At 44.1% G+C, this 24,063-nt stretch overlaps 1 protein-coding gene across 1 annotated transcript in view; it reads right to left on the bottom strand.

Moving 5' to 3' along the window:
- CCDC3 (coiled-coil domain containing 3) overlaps positions 1–3,837 on the bottom strand; it is a 64,476-nt gene extending 60,639 nt beyond the window's left edge. Inside the window, exons 1-2 of the mRNA XM_081210774.1 lie at positions 3,821–3,837; positions 1,243–1,685 (exon numbers count right to left, since the gene is read on the bottom strand). Of these exons, the coding sequence (XP_081066900.1) occupies positions 1,243–1,616 (374 nt within the window). The 5' untranslated portion in view covers positions 1,617–1,685; positions 3,821–3,837. The remainder of the gene's footprint in view (positions 1–1,242; positions 1,686–3,820) is intronic.
- Between the last annotated feature and the right edge of the window lie 20,226 nt (positions 3,838–24,063).

Below are 24,063 nucleotides of genomic sequence, written 5' to 3'. Positions count from 1 at the left end.
AGCTTTAAGCTCTGGAAATCCTTATTGTAATGGTGTGGAACTACGATGGTGGCGTCGAATTCAGCACAGTTAGCAAAGAGACAGGAGCCATTTCCTTTGCAGCTGATCACCTCATTTGAAACAGTTTCATAAAACAATTATTGTTATTCCCTGGTGACAGAAAAACACTCGGCACATGTTCAGAGGCACCCATTTACTCACACTAAGTCTAAGGCAAGCTGAAGTGACTTGCCTAGACTGGTCCTGACAGCCAAATCTTCCTAATCTTCTGGCCTTTTTTTTATTCTTTCTATAGGCAAGTTAGATAAGGAGAGCAAAATGGTGAATTCTTGTGGATCTCATTTATATCCTATAACTTTTGCAGCATAAGTCTTTAATCCCATTTTACCTCCCAAAAAGCCAGGGAGTTAGGTAAGGCTGAGAGTAAGCAAGTGCCATGCAAGCGTTGTGGGTCAAGCAGTGGGCACACCCAGGGTTCCTTTTGCCCCCTTCGCCCGGGAAGCTCACCAGGTAAACGTGAGCCAGACGCAATATCTCAGCCTGGCCTATCTCCCAGGGTTGCTGTGGCCATTTAAGAAGAGGGGATGATGCCACCTTGATCTCTTTGGAGGAACATCCATAAATAAACAAAATGGTGGCTGGACATGGAGAGCCATGGAGAGATCAGCTCTAAATCTCACACGGCATGAGACGCAGACTAAAGTGGTAACAGCAGAGTCTGTCACACAAGAAGACTGTTGTGCATATCCTATTTTTGAACGCTCCATTATGTTGGAAAAAAACCAAACACCACTACCTGTAATAAAACTTGAACCTCGAAGAGAAAGACAGAGCTCTCCCTGGTATGTTGCTTTATTACACACAAAGAGCTGTTTACACATAGAAATGTTTAAAAATTGCAACTTCCCAACACACACACACCTGCAGCTTGAAGTGGCCCAGTCCATCATTCTATCACCTTGCCCTGCGCAATATCTTCATAGTTCTAACTCACCATGCATCTGTCCTCCCCCGCCCCCATCAAGCCACTCTCTCAGCCTCCCATCTCCAACGCAGAGATGATATTTACCTGAAACAAGGTATGTGAAGTGTTTTTAACATTCTAGAGCGCCATCAAAATGCCCAGCATTAGTAATATTAAATCCATGTGTCATTTAGCAACATTAGGCAACGGTATCTTTTTAACATTATTATTACTATTAATTAGTATTAGGTATTGGTGAGTTTTCTAGAGGTACTCACCTGAGGAAGAAGAAGTAGGAGTAATCCTGCATGACTGTGTGAGAGTGGCAGGAGAAATACCCCAGTCCTGTCAGGTTGAGCCGGGATCCCGCAGGGACTTCCAGCATGCTTCCCCAGGCCTGATCACAGAGCATCTCAATCTCGGCTGAGTAAAAGAGCCCCCCTTCCGGGGCTTCATATTGCCAGGGCAAATAGTTGAACATGCTGTACATATCCTGATGCAGTGCCAAGACTTTGGCATAGACGATGATTTCTGCCAGCTCAGCCCGGCAGCTTTCGCTCAGGGGTCTCCACTCTGACGGCAGCTGACAGCCCAGGCTGGGACTGAGCTGATTCCCAAAGCACAGGAGCAGGAGCAGCCGGATTTGCAGCATGATGGATTCGAGAGGAGGAGGAGGAGGATGCAGGCTTCGCACACTGGATGCTAAAAGTTTCCCCAGTGCCTTTAAAAAAACGCACACAGCACACTCACAAAACCTGAGGCTAGGTTTGTGAAACAAGATCCCTATGAAATGAATCAACTGATTGGCAAGAAGCTGGGGCCTAAGGCTCATCAGTGGCTCAGCTTTTGCCCAATAGGAGCAGTTCTTCAAAGGGAGGGAGGAGCAGTAACCAGAGAAAGGAGAGTTCTGCTGTGTACACACTCTCACTTGAGCTGCAAACTGTTGCAGTAGCTGCAGCAGAGCCAGAGGTGCAGGGCGTCTGTAAACTCCCAGAGCCATGGGCTGGGGAAGAATTCTGCCCTGCTTGTGCAGCTGAAAAGAAAGGGAAGTTTCAAACAGCCGAAGAGCTTCTTAAGCTGCTTGTTGGGTGCTGTGTTTCTTCATCACCATCCCATTTATATATTCATCACCATCTTGTAGCACTTAAGCTCTAAGCACCTTACAACCATGAAAAGAAGTCAGGACCTGCTGGCGGCCTGTCAGAGTGAAGGGGATGGGTGAAAAGCAGAAAGAGAGGGAGGCCAGAGACACTGCTTTAAAAACAGAAGAGGCAGGGTGGTGGTGCACAGTTAGGAGCCAGCAAGGGAGAGGGAATTAAATTGATGCCCAGCCATGTCACAAATTTCATGAGCAAAACGTTGCCGGAATTGGGGAAGGGTGGAGTCCAAGGTTTGATGGTTCAGTGATTCCCTTCAGATGTTTTTTGAATTACGACAGCTGTCAGTCCTAACCACTGGCCATGCTGGCTAGCTGGAACTGACAGTGGGTGGCAACTATTTAAAAATACAATATTAAAAACAGTCACAACAGGTTACAATCAAGAGAACAAGGTGGGTCCTAAAATATATATTTCAGATGCCAAAGGTCCAGCAGCATCTGGAACGTGGTGGGCTAATTCTTACATGTATTGCAGGGGTATGTAATAAAAAAAATGATCTCTCTCCTCCCCCCCCCCAAAAAAGCAAAGCTTTGTTGCTGAAACAAGCGCAAAATCAGCATTTTTCTTTCACAAGTGTGTGAATGCAGAGATGTCCCAGAAGGGCAACCATATTATTCTCAAGCAAAGCAAAACCTAAAAGTATTGTTCACAAGATTATAAAATGGAATCTTCATCCTCAAAATACATTTGTTTCTCCTTAAGATGGCCCCAGAACTCTTTGATATCTCTGAAGCACATACTCCCTAGCACACCATACTGTTTCCTCCCCTGACCCCCCATGTTAGCCATCTTCCCACCAGGGGTCCTGGGATAAGCTCACTGAAGGGCTTTGAGAAGAGCCCTGCTGCATTAGACCAAAGGTCATTTGGCCCAGCATCCTGTTCCCATTTGGCATGTGCAGAAGCCAATTGGATTGGCAGTTGATTCTTGCTCCATTCCTGTTGAAAGGAAAGTTACCTTCCACTCTGTTCCTATCAGCAGCCAGCAAGATGCCTCTGTGCACTAGCCAGCAAAACAGGGATGTGACTGCCTCCTCTGGTTCGTCCCTTGCATCTGGCATTCAAAAGTAAGTTGTGTTCAGGCATGGAGGTTCCATGTGCACACCCTAGGCATCCACTTTCCTCCCTTAGTCAAGGCACTGAAATGTAAAAAGCTCTCCAGCTTCTGAACTGGATTCTGCACATAAGAAGAGCCTATTGGAACAGACTAATGGCCCCGCTAGTCCAGCATCCCATTCTCACAGTGGCCAGTCTAATAACAACAATAACAACAATTTATACCCCACCCATCCGGCTGGGTTTCCCCAGCCACTCTTGTGGAAAGCCCAGAAGCAGGAGCTGAGCACCACAGCACTCCCCTCCCCTTGTGGTTCCCAGAAAGTGCCCTTCAGAGGCGCAGTGCCTCCAACCGCAGAGGCAGAGCAGAAACATCCTGTCCAGAAGCCACGGAAAGCCTTATCCTGAATGAATTGGCCTGATCCTCTTTTGAAGTCCTGCTTGCTGATGGCCGAGGTTACTTCCTGTGGGAGTGAATTCTGCGGTTTGTGAACTTTGTAAAGTGAGGAGAAGAACTGCTGTCTGCCCTTAATCCACCAGCATTCAGCTTCATTGGATTCTTTTCACTGTCTCCTAACTCTGGACAACAAGGTATCAGTAATATAAAGTGGTGGTTTTAAAAACCCAGCTGAGAAGCTCACATTTTTCAAATCCTGTGTTTGCTGTTTCTTCACAGGGGACCTGAAGGTTGATCTGAAACATTCTTCTGAGTAGTTTGCATAAAATCCTCCCCCCACATCTGAACTCAGCATGGATCTGACAAAGCAGCTGTAGCCAAAACTGGCTAATCAGAATAAACTCAATAGAGCCCATTACTGCTGGGCCCATGCTCTTAGCCAATCGTGCATGTGGTCTCCCCCCCCCCCCGGCCTTGACTTCCTTTTCTCAGATAAGTGGGAAATAGACCTCCCCACCCCCAAACCCTCAGGCATGAACCATCTTTCACTTCCACTTCTTGACATTTCCTTCCCTGTTTCTATAGTAATGCAGGTGATTTCAGAATGTGAATGCCACTTTGCCTGTGATGCCTTCATGATGTTGACCACTAGGACCAGGTACCAAGCAAAGGAAGTGCAGTATTCAGGAACTGGTTGATGGGCATAGGTGACCTGAAACTGTGATCCAGCTGTCTTTCATTTCCATATCCACACCCATCCCTTTGTAGTCTGGGGCACAAGATATCAAGCACAGATTTCCCCACCCCAACAGCTTTAAACCTGAGAATCTACAAAGCTAGATAAGAAAGCAATTTTTTTAGAAGTCATCTCCTAATATTTTTGTTGCATGTACTTCAATATTCTCATATTATCCATTTCTGGTGGTACTTCCTTATTGGAGCAAACAGCCCCTTCTTGTAAAGAGTTCTTTACTTTGAGAAAACATACAAATTACCTCAGATATGAGGATATGAATCAGGATATGAATAGTAACTTACAACTCTCAAGTGTGATTTAGAAGGGTGCAAGCCTGTTCTCCAGAAACCCCAAATTGGATAGGGCTGTTTCAAGGCCCCTCACCATAAGGAGCAACCTGACCACTGACACAGAGGGGGGTCATTTGAGCTGGAAGGGACAGTGGCACGGACTGGACATGCTCTGGACATTGACTCTGATGCCAAATCCAGCTGCTATAACCTCCCAAGACTGCAACCCCGCCAAAGTCTCACAATGATCAGGGTTCATACATGAGTGCAGATCACATACCCAGTGAGAACTAGCCGATGTCTAATGGAATCCTGTTTTAAGTTCTACTCGTCAGAAAAGGGGTGGAGTTTATGACATGGGTAAGAACTATAATAATAATAATAATAATTTATTATTTATACCCCGCCCATCTGGCTGGGCCTCCCCAGCCACTCTGGGCGGCTTCCATAAAAACCAAAAATACAATAAAATATCACACGTTAAAATAATAATAATTTATTATATTCACTCAGATGAAACTAGTTGTTGGAACAAGTTGTCTGCTCTGTGAGATCTGTCCAGGGTTCTGAAAGACCTGTCTCCTGATTGCCCTTGTTTCCTGATTTCTTGACCCACAACTGAACGTTGCTGGTCAGTAGCCTCCCCAGAGAACTTGTGAAATTGTGTTCTTCCAACAACTCTGTGGGCTCAGCTTCTTCAGGATTTGGCACAAGTGTCATACAGCACAGTCAGCACAAAATAAGGGCTTTGATGCTGTCAGCACACAGGTTCTGGGCTACACAATTGTGCTGGCTGTAAAACCCAAAGCCTTACTCAGCACAAAAGTGGGTGAGGAAGAGGAATCGTGAAGTGAGCTGCAGTCCTAACCACTCTCATATGGCCAGCCCTCTCCCCCTTGCATTGATGTAGCATTCAGCACAGAGAACACAAGTGCAAGTCATGCTGGAGTTACCAAAGGAAACCCTGCCCACCATATTATGTGTCTTGAGACAATGAAGGTTGGAGGATATAAAATCAGACAGGTCTTAATTTTTGCCTTTGGCAAAGTGTCCATGTCTAAGACCTTTTGCCACCTAGCAAGCAATATTATTTATTTCACAGTACTTTAGGAACAGGGAGCACTGTCAACTTTTTGCCTGCCATGTTATGAGTTTGGCTGTCTTGATGATTGTGAATCGGCCTATCACAATGGTTTTGCCTGGCTAATTTGATGGGAGATATTTAAAAAGGTCAGTGAGCCTAACAAAATAAACTTAATGGTCTGAGATCTCTTTCCACTTCTTGGGATATCATACCCATCAGAGTTTGCAGGAGTGACGGAGAATCAGCTGGAGGGACTTTGCACTCTGTTTGGTCAGAATTTTAGCTCAAAGTTGGCTAAAATTGGAGTGCCCTCAGAGGTCAGTTCTTTAGGGATGTGATTCAGGATTGCTAGTTGTGCTACTTGCTGTAGAGACTGCTTATTTACAAGTATGCAAGCAGAGGAAGACATCATGAGTCTCCAGGGCTGGCTTTAATCCAAAAGAAACGAAGTTCCCCAGAACTTCTTGCCATTCAAAAAAGTTGGGAATGCACGGTAACTGTACTAATGAAACAACTGTTATGTTAATAGAAGCAAAGTGATAAATACTTACCTTGTGGTGTTGTTCATCATCCACAGGAAGCTAAATCTAATTAATTTCCCTTTGATAACCTCTGCAGTGAAATATGTGTTCCTTTGCCAAGGACCCACAGGGCAGCAACCCCAACCCCAGGGAGATAAGTAGAGCATTCTATACGTGCAACTTTCTAACATCCTGTTTTTCTTGGCAGAAGCATAACAAACTTGATTTTTTAACATTCCCAAATATGTGTAAACTAGCAATTCTGAACTTGTGAATTCATAGACTTAAGGTCTTTATTGAAACAGAATGTAGTTCCCTCTGAATGTTCCCTGCTCTGTGGTAGTGCAATTGAGACCAGGATAGGTGTGCCATCTATGTGACAAGCCAGTTATATCCTTGTGCATTTTGGCAGGGAATTGTTAAACACTGCAAAGAAGTGTTGATTAAAGGCAGTTTTGGCAGAACTTGCACTCTGTATGACTGAACTAGAAATGGGCTCAGGTTTCACAACCAGATCCTCGTTTGATTCTCTTCTATGTCTCTTTACACTTGTCTGGCTCCCGGCTGAAACTAGAATTACCAGTCCTCCCAACATGCTTATGGCATTACTGCACCTTTCAGTGAACAAAAAAAGTATGTTCACTTGTCTTACTTCAGGATTACAGCCAACACCTTGCTTCTTCAGCTCTACCAAATAACCCTTCAAAGCACCATGTAGAAAAGGACTGCCCAGCTTGTGACCCACTAGACTGAACAGACTCCACCAGTCATGTATGGAAGCTCACCATCGCCTGCTACAGGTGCCCATCTGGAATGGATGTGACATCAAGCACTGGACAGGCCACAGCACAGGAGTGGTGGACTGTGCTCAGGTTGGTGGGTTGCAAGTAGGGATGTCAGAGAATTCTGGCAAAAACAGAAACAGGAGTGGAAATTGTCAATGCTCACTTCTTCGGCCCATGTCTAGAAAATCCAGCCACCAAATCTTGCATAATAGTTTAATGTATGCCAACTTAGTCGCATGATCTGTCTTATTACAGAGAATGAGAATCCACAGTGGGTGAAAATGGATAATTTTGACCTAAGCAACAGTCCTTTAAGTGCCCTTTCCTTTTCCTTTTGTAAATATAAATTCTACCCTCTGTGCTGCTTGGAAAATTGTTGTTCATTACTTTCAATATTTTGTTGGAAGCCGCCCAGAGTGGCTGGGGAAGCCCAGTCAGATGAGTGGGGTATAAATTATTATTATTATTATTATTATTATTATTATTATTATTATTATTATTAGTATTATTATTCAAAATCTGGATTAAATGGGTAGCAATCCTGGCACCAGGGATGTTCTTGTTTTCGAAACAAGAATATGTCATGCAAAGTTGAGCATAATCTCTTTTGCCTACTTGATTTTTATAAAAATAGTGTCCTCTGGCTATTGAGGCCACAAACTCCTTGGTGCCAGGGTCCGCAATGCCCCTTGACCAACAGACAAAGTGTCAGTCTCTGAAGGCAGATTTTGTTGGCAAGTCTGTCCCTCAGAAGATGCCATTGTATATGTATGACAGCAGCCCAAGAGACTTGGATCTTTTAGGTCTGTGGTAATGAGAACATGAATAATGAGAAATAAATGTCTGGTTCCCCCACCCCTTCTTTCTACACTGAGGTAACTGAAAATCTTAAGAAAAACTTCAGAGACTTGGGAAAGATTGTAAGCCAGTGAATTTGTTGTTTTTTTAATAATTTTTTATTGAGTTTTACACAATTTAAAGACATACAATACATAACAAAGACAAACAAACACAAACACCAACACGTATAATTTCAGATCCTTAACTTCTTAACCCTTTCTGTAGACTTCCCCCCCTCCCATTCCTGTATCCCAATTCCAATATTTAGTTCAGCAAGTTCTTATTAAATTAGCTTATATACTTAACTTTCAAAAAAATATATACTTAGTTTTTAACCTTATGTATTTAACCTATATGATTAATTTCAACACCCATCAATACATCCTTTTCTAAGGTCGATCTTAGATCCCTTCCCACAATTTCCCAGCTTCCATAAAAGTACTAAATAACAAAGACATTAAATTCTAATTATACCCCCTTTACCATCCCAGCTTTCCTCCCCCCATTCCCGGTTTGGTCCCCAAAGAATGTCCAATGTCCTATCAGTTCTCAGCCCGGATCCCTCACATCCGAGGCTCTTAATTCTCTCTCGGACCCTCTCAGCCAGTTTTGTTGACAGTCCTTTATCTTGAACTTCATGTCTCGGAGACTCTCTATCTCAGTAGGATCTGCATTTCTTCCAGCCAAACCTCGAAACTCGAAAGCGGAGCCCAGGTGATATTTCATATTCCTTTTGAGTCCAAAAGTCCCAAGAAGTCCAAAGGCTCCATCATTCACCTTGTACAAATTTATAATCCCAAGGTCTTCCAAACTTCCCATAAAAAAGTCTCTGCGATCCTCCTTCTCAATTACCAACCAGGTTCCTGTCATTCAATACTTATTTCCCTTATAGTATATTTTTAAAGGCTTCTGGTTATTCTCTTTCTCCGTCGATTTTCCAACACCTCCTTCTTCCTCCTCTAAAACAGCAACATTATCTTCTTGTTCGACTGCCCAAGTATTTTGAATCAGTTCCTTTGTATGGTCAGCAAGTTTATCTGCTTTAAGACTCAAGGTCATAACATCTGTTGCAAAAGCTCTTTGTTGATCTTGTAAATTTCCCACGAGAAGAAACATTCTCTCGAGCTCTTTGTGTATTTTTCCATCTGCTGCCATTGTAATGTCTCTACTTCCCCTCTAGAGGGATTTAGTTACTTTGTATTTTCCTCCAACGGTCCAATTACTTTGTTTAGTTCTGTTTCTTCTTTATTTCCAGTAACCCAGAGCCAAATTCGATACAACTAACCAGCCCAAATATCAATAAGCAACTTTTCCTTATTTGACAGCTCGTTTGACAGCTGTCAAGTTTCTTATGTCTCCAGAGCCAGCTCTTTCCCGGGTCCCTCCCGGGTTTCAGGGGGGGGGATTACCAGTCCGTTTCTCTTCTTTTTCTTTAAAAAAGAAGGGTTGTTCTTAATTCTTTCAAAATCGTGGGATTAATAACATTAATTTCACAAGGAAACAAAAAGTCCTTTCGACCTTAGTTGTTTAAATTCTTGCTTCAGATTGTCTACATGTATGGGGGGGCGGACTTCCTTTTGACACCTCCCCCGATCGTACCGAATTTCGAGAAATTGAAGAGAGTTTTAGATCCGAATTTCTTATTACTCATGGGTTGTTGTTTTTGCAGTCCCAAATTCAAGGAAAAAAGTCAGCGCTCTCCGGCTATGGCTTGCGGCTTCGCTCCGTAGAAGTAACGATCTGCTCCAGCACCGCGCCGCTCACCTTCCCCCACTTCAAAGCCTTTAAAAAGGCTTCTTCACGGGTTGGGGGGCGCAAGTGGTGCCCACTGAGCCACCACGTCCACAGGCTTCAGCGCCTGTGGTTTTTAAGGGTCCCCGCGTCGCCGTTGCGACGGGACCCCTCTCCCACGGAGCCGATTCTCTCCGGAGCTCGGAGAGAATCCGCCATTTGCCGTTGGCGCTAACCCAGAAGTCTTGTAAGCCAGTGAATTTGGAAAACAGTGAAAAAAAGGTTCACTTTTTCTTTTTACTCTACAAGACCACCCTACTGTCGAAAGGAGGTATGTTGTATAACAAGAGGAGAGTTTATTATATACCACTCTAACAGACAAGGAAGAGCTTTGGAGCAGAGGCAGAGGACACCTTTGCAGAAAGAGGCCCTGGTTCCAGCCTTCACAAGACTAGTGTTCTTCAGCCATTCAAAGATCTGATGGTCAAAGCAGACAGGATGTTAAGCACATATTTGCATTTTACATGTAGAGGTTTCTTAAATATAGTGGAGTGGAGTGGTGATTATTGGAATTGCAATGTACTTTTCTCTGTCTTTTAACTGCATGCTACATGCAAATACATATTTAATGGCACATCTCATTTAGCCCAAAGGTAAACTTTCCCCCTTAATTTAAATAGTCACTTGAAGCCTGAGCCCATGGGCATCGAAATCTTGGATAGATTATTTGAAAAAGTATAAAATAAAATGTAAATGCCCCATCCAAGCTGCCCTGCTTGCCCTTTTGAACTTGTAGGGTGTTCAGACGGCCATTTTCCAAACTGAGGAATGTTTTACAGTGAGAGCTTCTATGACTCAGAAGTGGAAGAACTGACTGGACTTGATACTCTTGTACAAGAATATATGGTCTCTGGCTATTGCAGAGAAAATAATTCACAGCTTACACATTTCTAAGGGTAGGAGAAACCAGAAACATTTCTGCACTGTTTGGTTTGGTGGGATTTCATTTCTTATGTGTCAAATTCAGATATACAAAACTCTTTCCCCACCAAATCATGAAGTTTGGTTTTCAAGATGTGTTTTGCTGCTTTTATTCTTCTATATTACCTGCTCTGCATTTATTTGTAAAATACAACCTCTGTACTGCTCCTATGTTTTGTATCTCTTGGAGAAAAGTTGCTAATAAAAATGGACAGCCCTCATTTGATGTAGCTTTTGTGGCATGCCTGCTATATTGTCAGTTATTTATCACAAGTTCCATCTAGAAAAAGTGTTTTCTTCTCTCTCCCCCAGTGATGATGCTGTGGGCAAGGCCACACCAAGAAATGTTTTCACTAGCTGATCTTGATCCCTGAACAGTCAGTCTGGTCTTCTGAATCCCACTCACTGTTTCTCTTCTCAGAGCAAAGTGTTGTATCTTGTAGGAGAAAACAGTGAAATTAACATACCCCACACACTCTTTTGCCTTTGAGATACTAAATGTGTGGTGGGAAGCATTTTATAAAAGTGCTGCCCAGGGTAACATAGTCCTCTAAACTACAACTCTGTATAAATCTGTCATTTTGATTCCCCAATAACTACAAGAAACCTGAAAAATAGCATACTTGGGCAATTGCAGGGGCACTCTCCCCGGCCCCCCCGGCCCCTTTTCAAAATCTGTTCAGCATAGCCCTGGGTACATGGCCACTTTGGGCTTCATTAATCCTGCCATGTCAGAGGCAAGCTTTGGTTAATACACGACAGAAGCAACATCATCACAGAGCAAATTGTACATAGGGTGTGGCTGCTATGTTTTAAAACTTTCATGGCAGCCTTTCTAAGGGCACATCAACACCATAGGCTCTGACTGACTTAATAGTTCTCTGCTCTCTCTCTCAGGAATCCTGGAAACCATAGCTTGGTCAGAGAAGGCAAGGGTATCTAACAGAGAGTCCTTAGAATCCTTATTAAACGACAATTCCCGGAAATCTTTAGGGGAATAATTTGTGGCTGTTGAACCTATATAAAGTGGATACAAAATGCAGCTATGCCATGAACATAAAAGCATCCATGGGTGGCTGTTGTTTTTTTGAAAAAGGAGGCTCAGTGGTATTTTTCTGTCTTATCAGGCATTGCCATGTCCTTTGCTGGAACAGGTTGTTGCGTCAACGCACCAGCACCAAATCTACACAAAAAATTCACTGAAGGTGCCCGCCTCTGCCCACCACCACCCGCTGCCTTACCTCTGGCTCTCTGGCCCTGTGGCAGCCACTGGGCTGGGGCCTCCACCTCTACCACAGGGCCTCTGTTGGGGCCAGCTGCGGCCACGGACGTGCACCCCTGTTCCGCTGCCCCACCCCACCGCTGCAGAAGCGTGGAAGCAGCACCAGAGACCAGTGGCGGCAGCACAAGCCGCTGTGGCATCATGACATCACTTCATGTACGTGTGCCACTGGGCACCCATGGTCTGAGGCCAAGTCAGCACCTCTGCTTCAATGAGATGCCTTTTTCCCCTTTAAGCAACTGACTCTGCAATTCAGAATATGATCCCCCAAAAAGGAAGAAAGGGGAGTATCTACCATAAGGAATTTACCATCTAAATTTCAACAGAGAGAACGGGAGGTGGCAGGCAGAAGGGATGGGAGGAAATATTTGAGTACTATTTGATTGTTTTTTAAAACCTGCAAATGCTCATTGACTAAAGGCGATAGTGGAAATTTAAGGCCTTTCCCCTTCCTAACTATTGCTGCTTCGTCCCAGATTAGTCACCTGAATGTTTCCCACCAGTCTTGGCCTTGGTAACTGGACAACATTACTGATGGCAAATGAAGTCCATTCAGGGAGACAATGAAAACATTTGGAACTGATAATTAAAAATGGCAGAGTAACTAGCGAAAATATTCATGAAATCAGTCGGTCCTTTTGGCTCAGCCCTGGAAGGGCATGGAAAGGATGGGCAGCATGTTCTACTTTTCTTTTGGGATGTATTCAGGTTGTATTTTAACAAAGAGCAACTGTTTAAAATAAGCAAATGTTATGGGTGGAAAGAAGAGGAAGTAAACTTTACCACAGCACTCATAGGGCAAATATAGCATTCGAGGGAGCAGGGCCACCTGAGAGCTTTATCCCTTCCTTCCTTGTTCCAGGTGTAGATCTTCCCTGGCAGGGGCGGCATCATCTGGTGGTTTGCCTCAGGTGCCAAAATGCAAAGCCAGCTTTTAGCTGGTCTGGGTAAAAGTGGGAGAGAGAGAGAGGAGTGGAGATCACCTCCATCAATGTGAATGACATACCTCTGTATAAAGAGGCTGCCAAGCAACCAATATCATCAGGCACAGTAAACCTCCAAAATATATTGGCTGTTTGACAGCCTCTTTATACAGAAACTTCTATCTCAGACTCCAGAATATGCCAACAATCTCTTTTCTTGATCAAGATGAAGAATGTTCTCATGTTTATATATAGAAAAAATAAGACTGCAGTAGTCTGGCCCAGAAGGTCATCTTCCCTCTTCCCTCCAAGTTGCTTAAGTAAGGAATATACGAGGGAAGAGCTAAAAGGCCAAAGATCAAAGAGAAGTCAAGTTAGATAATTAGCATGGAAATTAAATGAGAGAGAGAGCTCTCCATGGGAAATTCATAGAACTCTCTATAAATGAATGGGTTAAATCACATTCTTGAAAATAGTCCAAAGCTGAGGAGTATCTCATGCACAGTCCCCCTGAAACTGCAATGCTGCGTATATACACTTCAGGATTTCCCATGAGCAATTAGGGCTGTAAACATTTTTGTGTCCAAACATTCTGGCACCCTTGAGTTAAATGCATCTCACACAAGGGACCAGTTGTCCATCTGTCTGTTACATCCTTGCCTCCTCCAACTCTTAGAGGCGTGGTGGGAGGAGCCAGCTGGGGAACCCCCAAGGAAAGAAGGCTCAGAGCCGGGGGACTGGCGGTGGGACAACAATGAGTGGTCAGAGGGAGAAGACTGGGAGGAGGGGGAGTCGGAAGCTGAAGAGGAGAGTCTGTGGCAGAGAGAAGTCCAGAATCAGAGGGGGAAGCTGAAGCAGAAGAGGCAGATGAAGGAGGCCAAGAGGCGGAGATGGGTCAGGCAAAGGTGTCTCTGCCCCCTGCTGTGGCAAGTTCCCCTCCCCCCTGGTTTCCTAGGACCAGGAGAGGCATGAAACAGGAGGAGCAAAGGCAGGCATACAGGGACAGTCTCCGATTGCTTTGGAAAAAACCCTGGAGAGGAGGGGACATAGGCAATTGTGGGGAGGCCAGAACTTCATAGGAGCAAGACCCACCAAAGAAGAGTTGCTGTGCTCATTAGGCCCAGCTTCCTTGTACATGTCCTGTTTTTATAATAAAGAGTTAACCTACCTTACTCTGTGTGATTTACTGTGGGCTCACTCCTGACAACCATTCTGGAAACCTTTTACTATTACAAATGGTGTGACACAGGACGCCTTCTTATGTGACATAAGGGCATGCATGTATAAGAAATGGAATACAGTCATACCTCGTGTTGCGTTAGGTTCATGTTGCATCTTTTCGGCTTGCAAACACAGCAAACCTGGAAGTGTCGAATTGTATAGACCAGCTGGAATATGCCACAGCTCTGTTATTAGGTATGCTATTAGAATAAAAAATATTCCTGAAATCAATATGGTTGCCTTCCTTTTGTCAGGTTTAAAAGCTTTTAAAAAACGCTTCTTTAATTTGAGAAAATTTAACTCCCACATCTCCCAGGGGGATCCTGTTACCTCTCTGCAAGAGACAAACCATTCCCACTGAAGCTTTCAGAATCTTCTTTCTGTCACCCGCTGTGACACCCTTCATTACGCACAAGGCTCCCCATATGTTGCCCTGTCTTTCCAGAACATTAATGCATTCCAGCTCACGAGTGGCTCGGTTAACTCAGTTTCCTACTGCTTTGAAAAGCCTCCTGCATGCTGGGCCACTGAGAGCCTGCAAATTCAACAGTGACGTGTATTGCAGCATGTAAGCAAGCAGCGTGCGCAGTGAGGGGTTGACAGCAGGGCTGTCCAAGGAAGGAGCCAAGAGGGCACATTCACAATGCTAGACATTTTAGTGTGAAACACAGCGCCAGGTCCCAGGGGCCAAGACTGCCATGGCTCCCACAGCATTTTGAATGAGGGGGCAGGGCACCCACAAAGTATGGCCCCAGGCACCTGCAGTGGCGGGGGCTACCTGGTGCCACTGTTGTGAAAGATCCTTTAGTGGGGTCAACCACAATTTGTGGTACTAGAATCGTGGCCAATAACACCTGCCCACAGATATTGGTGAAAGTTGTTTGACTGGGCATGCTCATATATTGGAATCCAGTCTAGGAATATGAAGGTCAGCAAGCAAGTATTACTGTAAACAGTTGCTTGCCAGGTCATCCATGGTGAGCAAACGGCACACACAGGTAATCAGGAATGAAAATCTTTGAAAATGGGGAGAATTGGCTGGATTTTTTCACCTTCTTTCAGACCATGAATGTATCATAAAAGACATGACAAATGCCTATGAAGCAGTGTTGTGGTTCTGGGCTGTCAGGAGTTAACACTCCAGGAGCGTTCTTATCAACTGGGTGCACTGCCCACAGGATCCTTGGTTGTTTTCCTTTGATCTGTGCTCTGTGGGGGCTGAGCTCTCTCTGGGGAGCAGTCTGTCTGAAAACGGTCCTTTCGGTTTTTGTTAAGAGGCAGAAAGCTGCAAACATGCAGCTAGATTCTGTAGGTTTTCTTTTCTGTTTTGAATGCTACTAAATAGAGAGTTTTAGATTAGAAGCCTGGTGTCGAGCTGAGTTATTCAAGACACCATGTCGACACAGACAAGCCATTTTATGCTGTGTGTGAAACTCTGCTATTATCCAGCAACTGAGGAGAGTGGCAGCGCGCGGAATGGAAGCGTGTGGGTATCATTGGAAGTTTGTCGGAGTGGCAATAAATCAAATTTATTGCAGGGCCATTGCAGCAGACTCAGTGGGTCAAAAGATATACAACCCAACAAACTTTAACAAGCAGGCCAATGAGCGTCTTAATGGGTGGGTAATTTTCACATTGGATTTGATTAATATGGTCCCTGTTTGCCCAGCCCACTGCAAGTGTTGCAACAACCCCATGTCAAGAACCACATGAAACAGTCCAACCGGCACTTGATTTCCTGAACACCACACAAGTGCCCCAGCTACTTGTTCCCAATCTACAGTGCCTCTGATGCATGCAGTGCACAGCAAAAACTGTGGCGTTGAAATACCATAGCAACATCTGCTCTTTTATTTCATGTACTTAAATGAGGGACAAGGGACTTGTGGCCCTCAAGATTTTGTTAAATCTGCAGCTCCTGTCACCCTTGGCCATTGGGTGTGGTGGCTGGTGGGAGTTGGAAAGCAGCAATTCTGGTTTCTTAATCCATGGCTTGCTGTCTTGTTCCATGGTGCTTCATGTTGGTTCTTCATCGCTGCCTCCCTTCTAAGTCTACTCTTCTTCCATTCCCCACCTCCTCCCTAATGTTCTCTCTTCTCCATCCCTGTGGAACACTTGCCTCCCACCCAGGGCTTTCTTCCAGCCAGAACTTGCAGGGACTCAGTTCCAACACCTCTTAGGTGGGCACCATTACCATTCTAAGAGAATAAGGGAGGTATTCATGATGAGCTCCAGCGCCTCTTTTTCTAGAAAAATAGCACTGCTCCCACCATGAAAATCTGTGTCTAGATTTAAACAATGGCTGCACACCCACTATTATTCTCAGGCATTCCCCCCCCCCTTATCATCAACTCCTCCATTCTCTTACCTTCCATGTGTCACATACTCCTTGGCTAATTTTGGTCTTTTATAGATTTTTTTAAAGCATGCAAAGCATTTACGCTACAACCCTAAACACAATTACTAGAGAGCAAGCCCTATTAACAAGGTAGGACACACTTCTATGAGCAAACACTCATAGGACATGTCTCTATTTAGGCTTTGTTTAAGCTTTGTAGATAAATATTATCATCGCTAAAGAAAAGCCTTTCCAGATGTTCAAGCAGGTACGAGGCTCTCCCTCTTAAAAGTTTGCTCCCTATCAACTGGTCTTCAAAAGCAATGCCACCTCCTTTGAAAATGGAGAAGCCTTTCATCAAACATTCTCTATATTTCCATTGCTCAGGTTGTGAGCGCTGATGTTTATGCAGCCAAAACCACCTACAGGCAAAATGGAGGTAGCCCCAGAACTGGGCACATTTGTTTGCAGAAGCATGAAGAATATTTGGGTGGACAGGAAGAAGCTAGGGTGAGTGACTCCTAACACAGCCCAGTGAGGACTGAGTATGACTTCTGGAGTAGGGATGGAAAATCTGGATTGCAAGGGACACCAGGAATGGTGTGAACACTGAAATACATGCCCTTCATAAATTTGACTGATACCCATCTAAAGTTTCCTTGTGACAGTGAATTCACTGTAAATTCACTGTATGAACAACTTTTTAATCTGTCTTGATTCTGCCACCAGTTAATTTTGTTGGTGGCACTTACAAAGTGTTAGAGAGGGATGTTTCTGCCTACTCTCTTTGCACCAGTCATTATTTTATAAAGCATTTTCATAACCTGCATCTCTTTTCATGTGTTCATGTTTACTTGGAATAAAGTCCCACTGAGTATATAGGGCGGCAACCTTAAGAAGCAACCCTGAGTCCCAAGAGGGAGCAACAGGACTGAAGCCATGGCAGAAAGCTTGGAGGGGGCGCTTCTGTCTTCTGTTTGCATCCACTTCAGGCTACCTCAGCAGAAAAACCTAGATCAGGTCCATCCCCCGTAGCTGAGTCATCTTAGGATCCAGCAGATCCTTGCCCACAGCAGCTTCACCCCCCCAAATATCTCATAGTGGGGGGTGGGGATCTGCTGGCAGCAATACCACCAGCATTGGTTTCCACCTGTGGTATTGGCAGGTGCGGCAGGGATCTCAATAGCAATGGACCCAGTGAAGCTTGTCAGAATTGGGCAGAGGGGCACCTCAGCCACAAGAGCCCACCAGAGGCAGGAGACTGCGAGAGATGGATTGATCCTTTTCTAAGTGAAATAGGTGCACAGCCACACACCATATACAGGCATGTCCAAAGTCCATTTTGGGGGGCCTAATCTGGCCCGCTGGTCAATTTAATCTGGCCCCCATGGCAGTATATGTCCTGGGGCAACTTTGGGGTAAAATCCTAAACTTAAATCCTAAAAAAAGCTGAACAACTTTGGTCAGCTCTCACGCATGTTCACTTTATCAAATCTGGCCCTCTTTGAAAAAAGTTTGGGCACCCCTGCCATAGAACATTTGGTGCCAGAATCATCCACTGTTAGAAGCACACACACAAAAAAACTTTATTGTAGTCTATAGACCCAAAATACACAGTAGAACAATTGTAAATATCAAGAGTTATCATTGAGGTGCAAGATCAACCTTGCTAGCCAACAGAGGAACTTTAGCCCGTACATACTGATTTCTGATTTTTACTGCTTCCGAGAGGAATTTTGCTATAGCCAGTGTAATAGTATCAAACTTATCCTCAAGAAGAACCTTGACATAAAAAGAGTCAGCAATTCCAGGTTGTTCTGTTAGTATTGGGTTGATTAGATGCCATCTAGCCTGTTTATACAGACTACAGTGAAATGCGTTTCTCACATTCCGCATCCTGGGACCATGGGCGCAGCCTATCTTGGTATGGGACATGGTGGGAAGCTGTTGTTGTGAATCACAGCAGAGGGGAGGCTGTGGCACTCAGGGGCTGCTTGCGGACTTCCCATAGGCATCTGATTTGGCTCTTCGTATGTGGAATCTGCCATGCACAAACTTCCGGTTGTTCTCAGGCACCAGCATTGAATTTGTTCCATTTAAATGCTGTTTGTCTCATCCTGAGAAAATGGCATGCAGCTGGCGTTGTCTTTCCACCGGCTTTTATTTTTTTAACCAAAAGCAGCACTGAAAGGATGAGAAGGATGGCATATGAAGAGCTGGGCTGCTGCTTCACTTTTTCCTTCCACCCAAACCCGTACCTTAAAAATACCCCCCATCTGCTTTTTACTCCTGGAGGGAAAGAGACAAAAAAATTCCTTCTGGTCCCCCAACCCAAATAAACATGTTTATTTGCAAGCATTTAAATGCATTTAATATCTGTATTTGAAGAGTTGTACTGCCATGCATTTAGCAAGCCTAATATAGCCCAGCATTTGTCCTTGGGCCCATCTCCAGAGGGATGAAGGACCCAAGAGCCCCCACATCTTTAATTGTTAGGAATGAGCTCTTGACAAAACCCCAAAGTGTGCTCTGAAAGGAAAGGACTCCAGCCCTATTAGTACCACTATGAGCTAAACCAAATACAGTGGTACCTCAGGTTACATATGCTTCAGGTTACAGACGCTTCAGGTTACAGACTCCGCTAACCCAGAAATAGTGCTTCAGGTTAAGAACTTTGCTTCAGGATGAGAACAGAAATAGTGCTCCGGCGGCGCGGCAGCAGCGGGAGGCCCCATTAGCTAAAGTGGTGCTTCAGGTTAAAAACAGTTTCAGGTTAAGTATGGACCTCCGGAACCAATTAAGTACTTAACCCGAGGTACCACTGTATGAAAATTATTTTTTCTTTTTATAATTAGATTAACCCTATTATCCACAGGAAGAAGGAAGAAATGTTCCTTTTTAAGTACTGTAGTAATTTCAGACCAGCAGCATTGGTCTGAACCTAGTGGAATGGACACGCACACACACACACACTTAAAACAGACAACCTAATAAAAATCATTAATAATTATAAACTTGAAAATCATTATTCAATTTATGAGTTCCATAATCAAACTATTCTCTCAGCTACAGTAAAACAAGCAATATTAAAACAGCCTATACAATAACTTAATAAAACCAACCCCAAATTCTGCTATAAAATGCAACATAAGCAGACAGAAAATCTCAGCAAGCAACCCAAAAAAGCTCAGCCCAGCTACAAAAGCTAAAAGCCAGCCAAATTGCCATTATTCTGCCATTTATATATGAAACACTGATATGTGATGCTCTTATCACATAAGAGCAATTATAAGTACTGGTCAGAATGGCCTACAGACCTCTGGGAAAGAACTGCCAGCCGGGTTCTACAAATCTGTTTCACTGCAGCAGCACATAGGATATTTCAGGGCACTAAAGAGGCACCCTGTGCCTGGCAAGGTATAGCAGTCTTACTTATAATGCCATCAATTACAACTGTGGAATACACTGCGGAACAGGCATGGAAATGAGAGCAGAAAAAAGCACTGATCACCCCAAAGGAACATCAGTACCCTAAAGTCCTTCCCCAATGCATATCCCACCCAGATTCCAAACTGTTTCTGTCCCCCTCCCCCGCATGCCTACACTCTGCTGGTAGAAGTAGCCCCAGCCCCTGGCACTTGGGGGCAACTCAAGTTCCTGATGCTTCAGATAGCCAGCTGCTCATTAGTACTTATTGCCTGCTCTCAATGGCCAAGCATAGGAAGAGGCAAAACAAGGAGACAACCGCAAACTACATTTAACTGAATCTGCCAGCTAAACTTGAGAAAGCATCAAAGGAATAAGGGACCATAAAGTGATGTTGTGAAAAGTGTTGCCTCTGATCTGCAGGAGGATGAGTGAGTTTTGACTAGGTCACGTCATGCTGTCATCAGGCATGGGCAGCTAGAAAGGAGCATCAGCGTCACGGCTCAGGGCAACTGACAAAGCAGCTCTGGGCTCTAAAGCGGCCTTTGCTCTTTCGTCTTCTTCGCTTAACCTGCGTGGCTTCTTTAATGTTAGTTTTACTGAGTCCTGCTTTCAAACATCAAACTGTTTCTCCTATATTTATTTATTCTTAAGTGTGTATCTGAGAGGGTCAAACAACATGCAACACAGAACTGTGATCAGATGCCCATTATGTTGTTGTTTTGACTGGGTCAGTGAGGAAGGGGGATGATTTTAATTGGAGCTGCTGTATTGTGTGGGGGAAGATTGAATTAGATGTTTTAGAATTGGAGAATTGTAAAGCGGTAGAGATGGAGGGAACCCCAAGGGTCATCTAGTCCAGTGTTTTTCAACCTTTTTGGGGCAAAGGCGCACTTGTTTCATGAAAAAAATCACGAGGCACACCACCACAGTGTGCGGAGAGGGAGATGTCAGAGCCCCGCTGCCTCTATGGGGAATCGGATGAGAGCAGACCGCCTGTCCGCTCTCATCCGATCCCATCCGATCTGATCCCCACCCAGGACGGATGGAAAATAGGGTGGACACAGTCCGGCACCCGCCTAGTGGGCAAAAATTTGACTTTTTTTTTAAAAAAATTCAATTTTTCCCACGGCACACCAGGCAACATCTCGCGGCACACTAGTGTGCCGCGGAACAGTGGTTGAAAAACACTGATCTAGTCCAACCCCCTGCAATTCAGGAATCTCATCTAGATCATCCATGACAGATGGCCATCCAATCTCCGCTCAAACACCTGCAAGGAAGGAGAGTCCACCATCTCCCTAGGGAGACCGTTCCACTGAGGAACAGGTCTGTCAGGAAGCTTTTTTCATATGTCTAGTCGGAATCTCCCTTCCTGCAACTTGAAGCCATTGGTTCAAATCCTACCTTCCAGAGCAGGAGAAAACGAGCTTGCTCCATCCTCCACGTGACAGCGCGTGAGATATTTGATGATGGCTATCATATCTCCTCTGTTTCCTGTTTGCCAGGCTAAACATATCAAATTCTCTCAACAGTTCCTCATAAGCTTCGGTTTTAAAGTTGTTGCTGCTGTTTAGATTACTGTTTAGCCTGTCACATACCTCTCACGATATGGGTTGCTTGTTCCTTAGCTTGGACTGTTCAATTTAGAGAATTTTCACACATCCAAGGGCCTTAACAGAAAACTGAGATCTGTGCTAAGATCATTTCTTTGAATGTTCAGAAATAGCAGCCATGGAAGTGGACAATTCAGATGAGATCTGGAAACGATGCCTTATGAGGAACAGCTAAGGGAGCTGGGCATGTTTAGCCTGGAGAAGAGGAGGTTAAGGGGTGATATGATAGCCATGTTCAAATATATAAAAGGATGTCACATAGAGGAGGGAGAAAGGTTGTTTTCTGCTGCTCCAGAGAAGCGGACACGGAGCAATGGATCCAAACTACAAGAAAGAAGATTCCACCTAAACATTAGGAAGAACTTCCTGACAGTAAGAGCTGTTTGACAGTGGAATTTGCTGCCAAGGAGTGTGGTGGAGTCTCCTACTTTGGAGGTCTTTAAGCAGAGGCTTGACAACCATATGTCAGGAGTGCTCTGATGGGGTTTCCTGCTTGGCAGGGGGTTGGACTCGATGGCCCTTGTGGTCTCTTCCAACTCTATGATTCTATGATTCTATTCTATGAACAGTTTTCCCATTGAATTTGCCCCATCAGGGAAAACCTGGAAGGGCATTACATACTGTATCTAATAGAGCAAACTGTAGATTTGGCTGGGAAATTCTGCTGGGACCAACACACATAAAGTATAGATTGGATTAATAAAGAGATAGACTAACAGGACATGAATTTGCTGAACTAACTTTCAAAAGGGATACAAAAATGGGAGACGCGAGGGAGTCAGGAAAATAAGTTAATCAAAGAGGAGAAATTAAGAAAGAAGGAATTTTTGTCTTTTTATATGTGTTTTTTTCTTTTCTTTTTTGTGTTAAATGTTTGTATTTCTGTATTTTGTAATTTTGTATCTTTTTTTGTTTTTTGTATTTTTCTAAACTTTTTTATGGATAAAATCTAATAAAATATTATTTAAAAACAACAACAACACACATAAAGTATATTAACTTAATGATGGCAACTGCTCCAGCTGATCTATATTGTCTAATGCAGCCTTTGCCAGTCTGGTGCCCTCCAAACGTTTTGAACAGCCTTGAACAAGTCATCTTGATACAGCTTAGTTTATGAACAACTTGGATTAAGAACACTGCAAACCCAGAAGTAGGTGATTTGGTTTGTGAATTTTGCCTTGGAATAAGAAAGTTTTGCTTCCTGTTGAGTGTGTTCCATTTGTAAATTGACTCCCCCACTGCTATGGGAAAGGACACTTTGGTTTAAGAACAGACTTCTGGAATGGATTAAGTTCGTAAACCAAGGTACCACTATACATTCAATACAGTGGTACCACAGGATGTGAACGGGATCCGTTCCAGAGCCCCGTTCGCATCCCGAACAGAACGTAAGACACAACAGCGCGTCCGCATGTGCCTCGTTTCGCCGCTTCCGCGCATGCGTGTGATGTCATTTTGAGCGTCTGTGCATGGGCAAGCGGCGAAACCTGGAAGTAACGCGCTCCATTACTTCCGGGTCGCCGCGGAGCACAACCTGAAAGCGCTCAACCTGAAGCGTATTTATCCCGAGGTATGACTGTATTATCAACCTGTGTAATCCAACCTGCCTGCTTGATCTAGCTAGATTATCAGTGCCATCTGCTGGAGACATGCAAACATGACTTGAAGTTCTTTAATTGTCATGATAATTGAAATATTTTGCATATGGTGCTATTCCTGGGATGGAGTCTGCTACCTTCTGCACACAAGCTAATCGGCCCTCCCTCCGTTTTCCTTATTTTCACAGAATACTAATTTGCCTTACCACTTGAAGACAAATGAAATGGGTCATTTGCAAACAGACTGGATGCTCATTGGCAGCCTTCATGTACTGCCTGAATGTTGAGACATAGCCTCCAACACTCTGCTGATGATTTCTTTTTTAAAAAAAGAAGTTAAAATTTGTGTAGTTATCAGCTCAGTAAGGATCACTGGCTAATGTACATACAATCAACAGCAACTGCTGTATTCCTTTATTTTACAAGAACCTCTCCTGCAGTGATGTAAGCAAACAGAGTAAAGTGTCTATTCTTCTAGGCAAAAATAAATGGGAAAGCACAGTGCCCTGCAGGAAAATGCTGCAAGCTGAAGTGCTCATCAGGCATTTCCAGACTGGTGTTATTAGGCAGGTGGGATTCAATCACATCTTGGCAAATTGAGATTGCAGAGTTTAAAGTAGAATAACAAATTATTAGGAAGGTTTGCTCAATAAACAGCCAGCATTTTTGAACCTTCCCACAAACTTTGTGTAAATATATCAGGATGAATCCTCAACAAACAGGCTAGTTTGGAAGTGACCCTATTCAAGATTCTGGCCCAAGAACCATACCTTTCTCCAGTCTTTTTCCCCTTCCTTGTGGCTTATTGTCATCCCCAACATTCATTCAGCTCTCCATTAGCCCTCAGCATGCTCAGTCGTCACCAGGCTGTTTTTGAGTCCTGTCCCCGCTCCCAGATTCTCCCCCCTAAAGTGTTTTTGTACTTATGCCAGTCTTGGGATTCTGAGCTATGGTCCTTCCCCATGGTCAATGAACAGATATATCTTTTTTTAAAAAAATTCCCAACATTTAGACTTGTCCTTTAAAAACCAAAGAATAGGTCCTAGCTCATTCCACTAGCTGAACAGCAGTTGACAATGATTTTTAAAAATGCATTAATTATGCCACCACTC

This window comes from Podarcis bocagei, assembly GCF_964188305.1.
Source record: "Podarcis bocagei genome assembly, chromosome: 10".
NCBI lineage: Eukaryota > Metazoa > Chordata > Lepidosauria > Squamata > Lacertidae > Podarcis > Podarcis bocagei.
The sequence above is the reverse complement of the archived record's forward strand: the minus strand, read 5'-3'. Positions and strand labels throughout refer to the sequence as shown.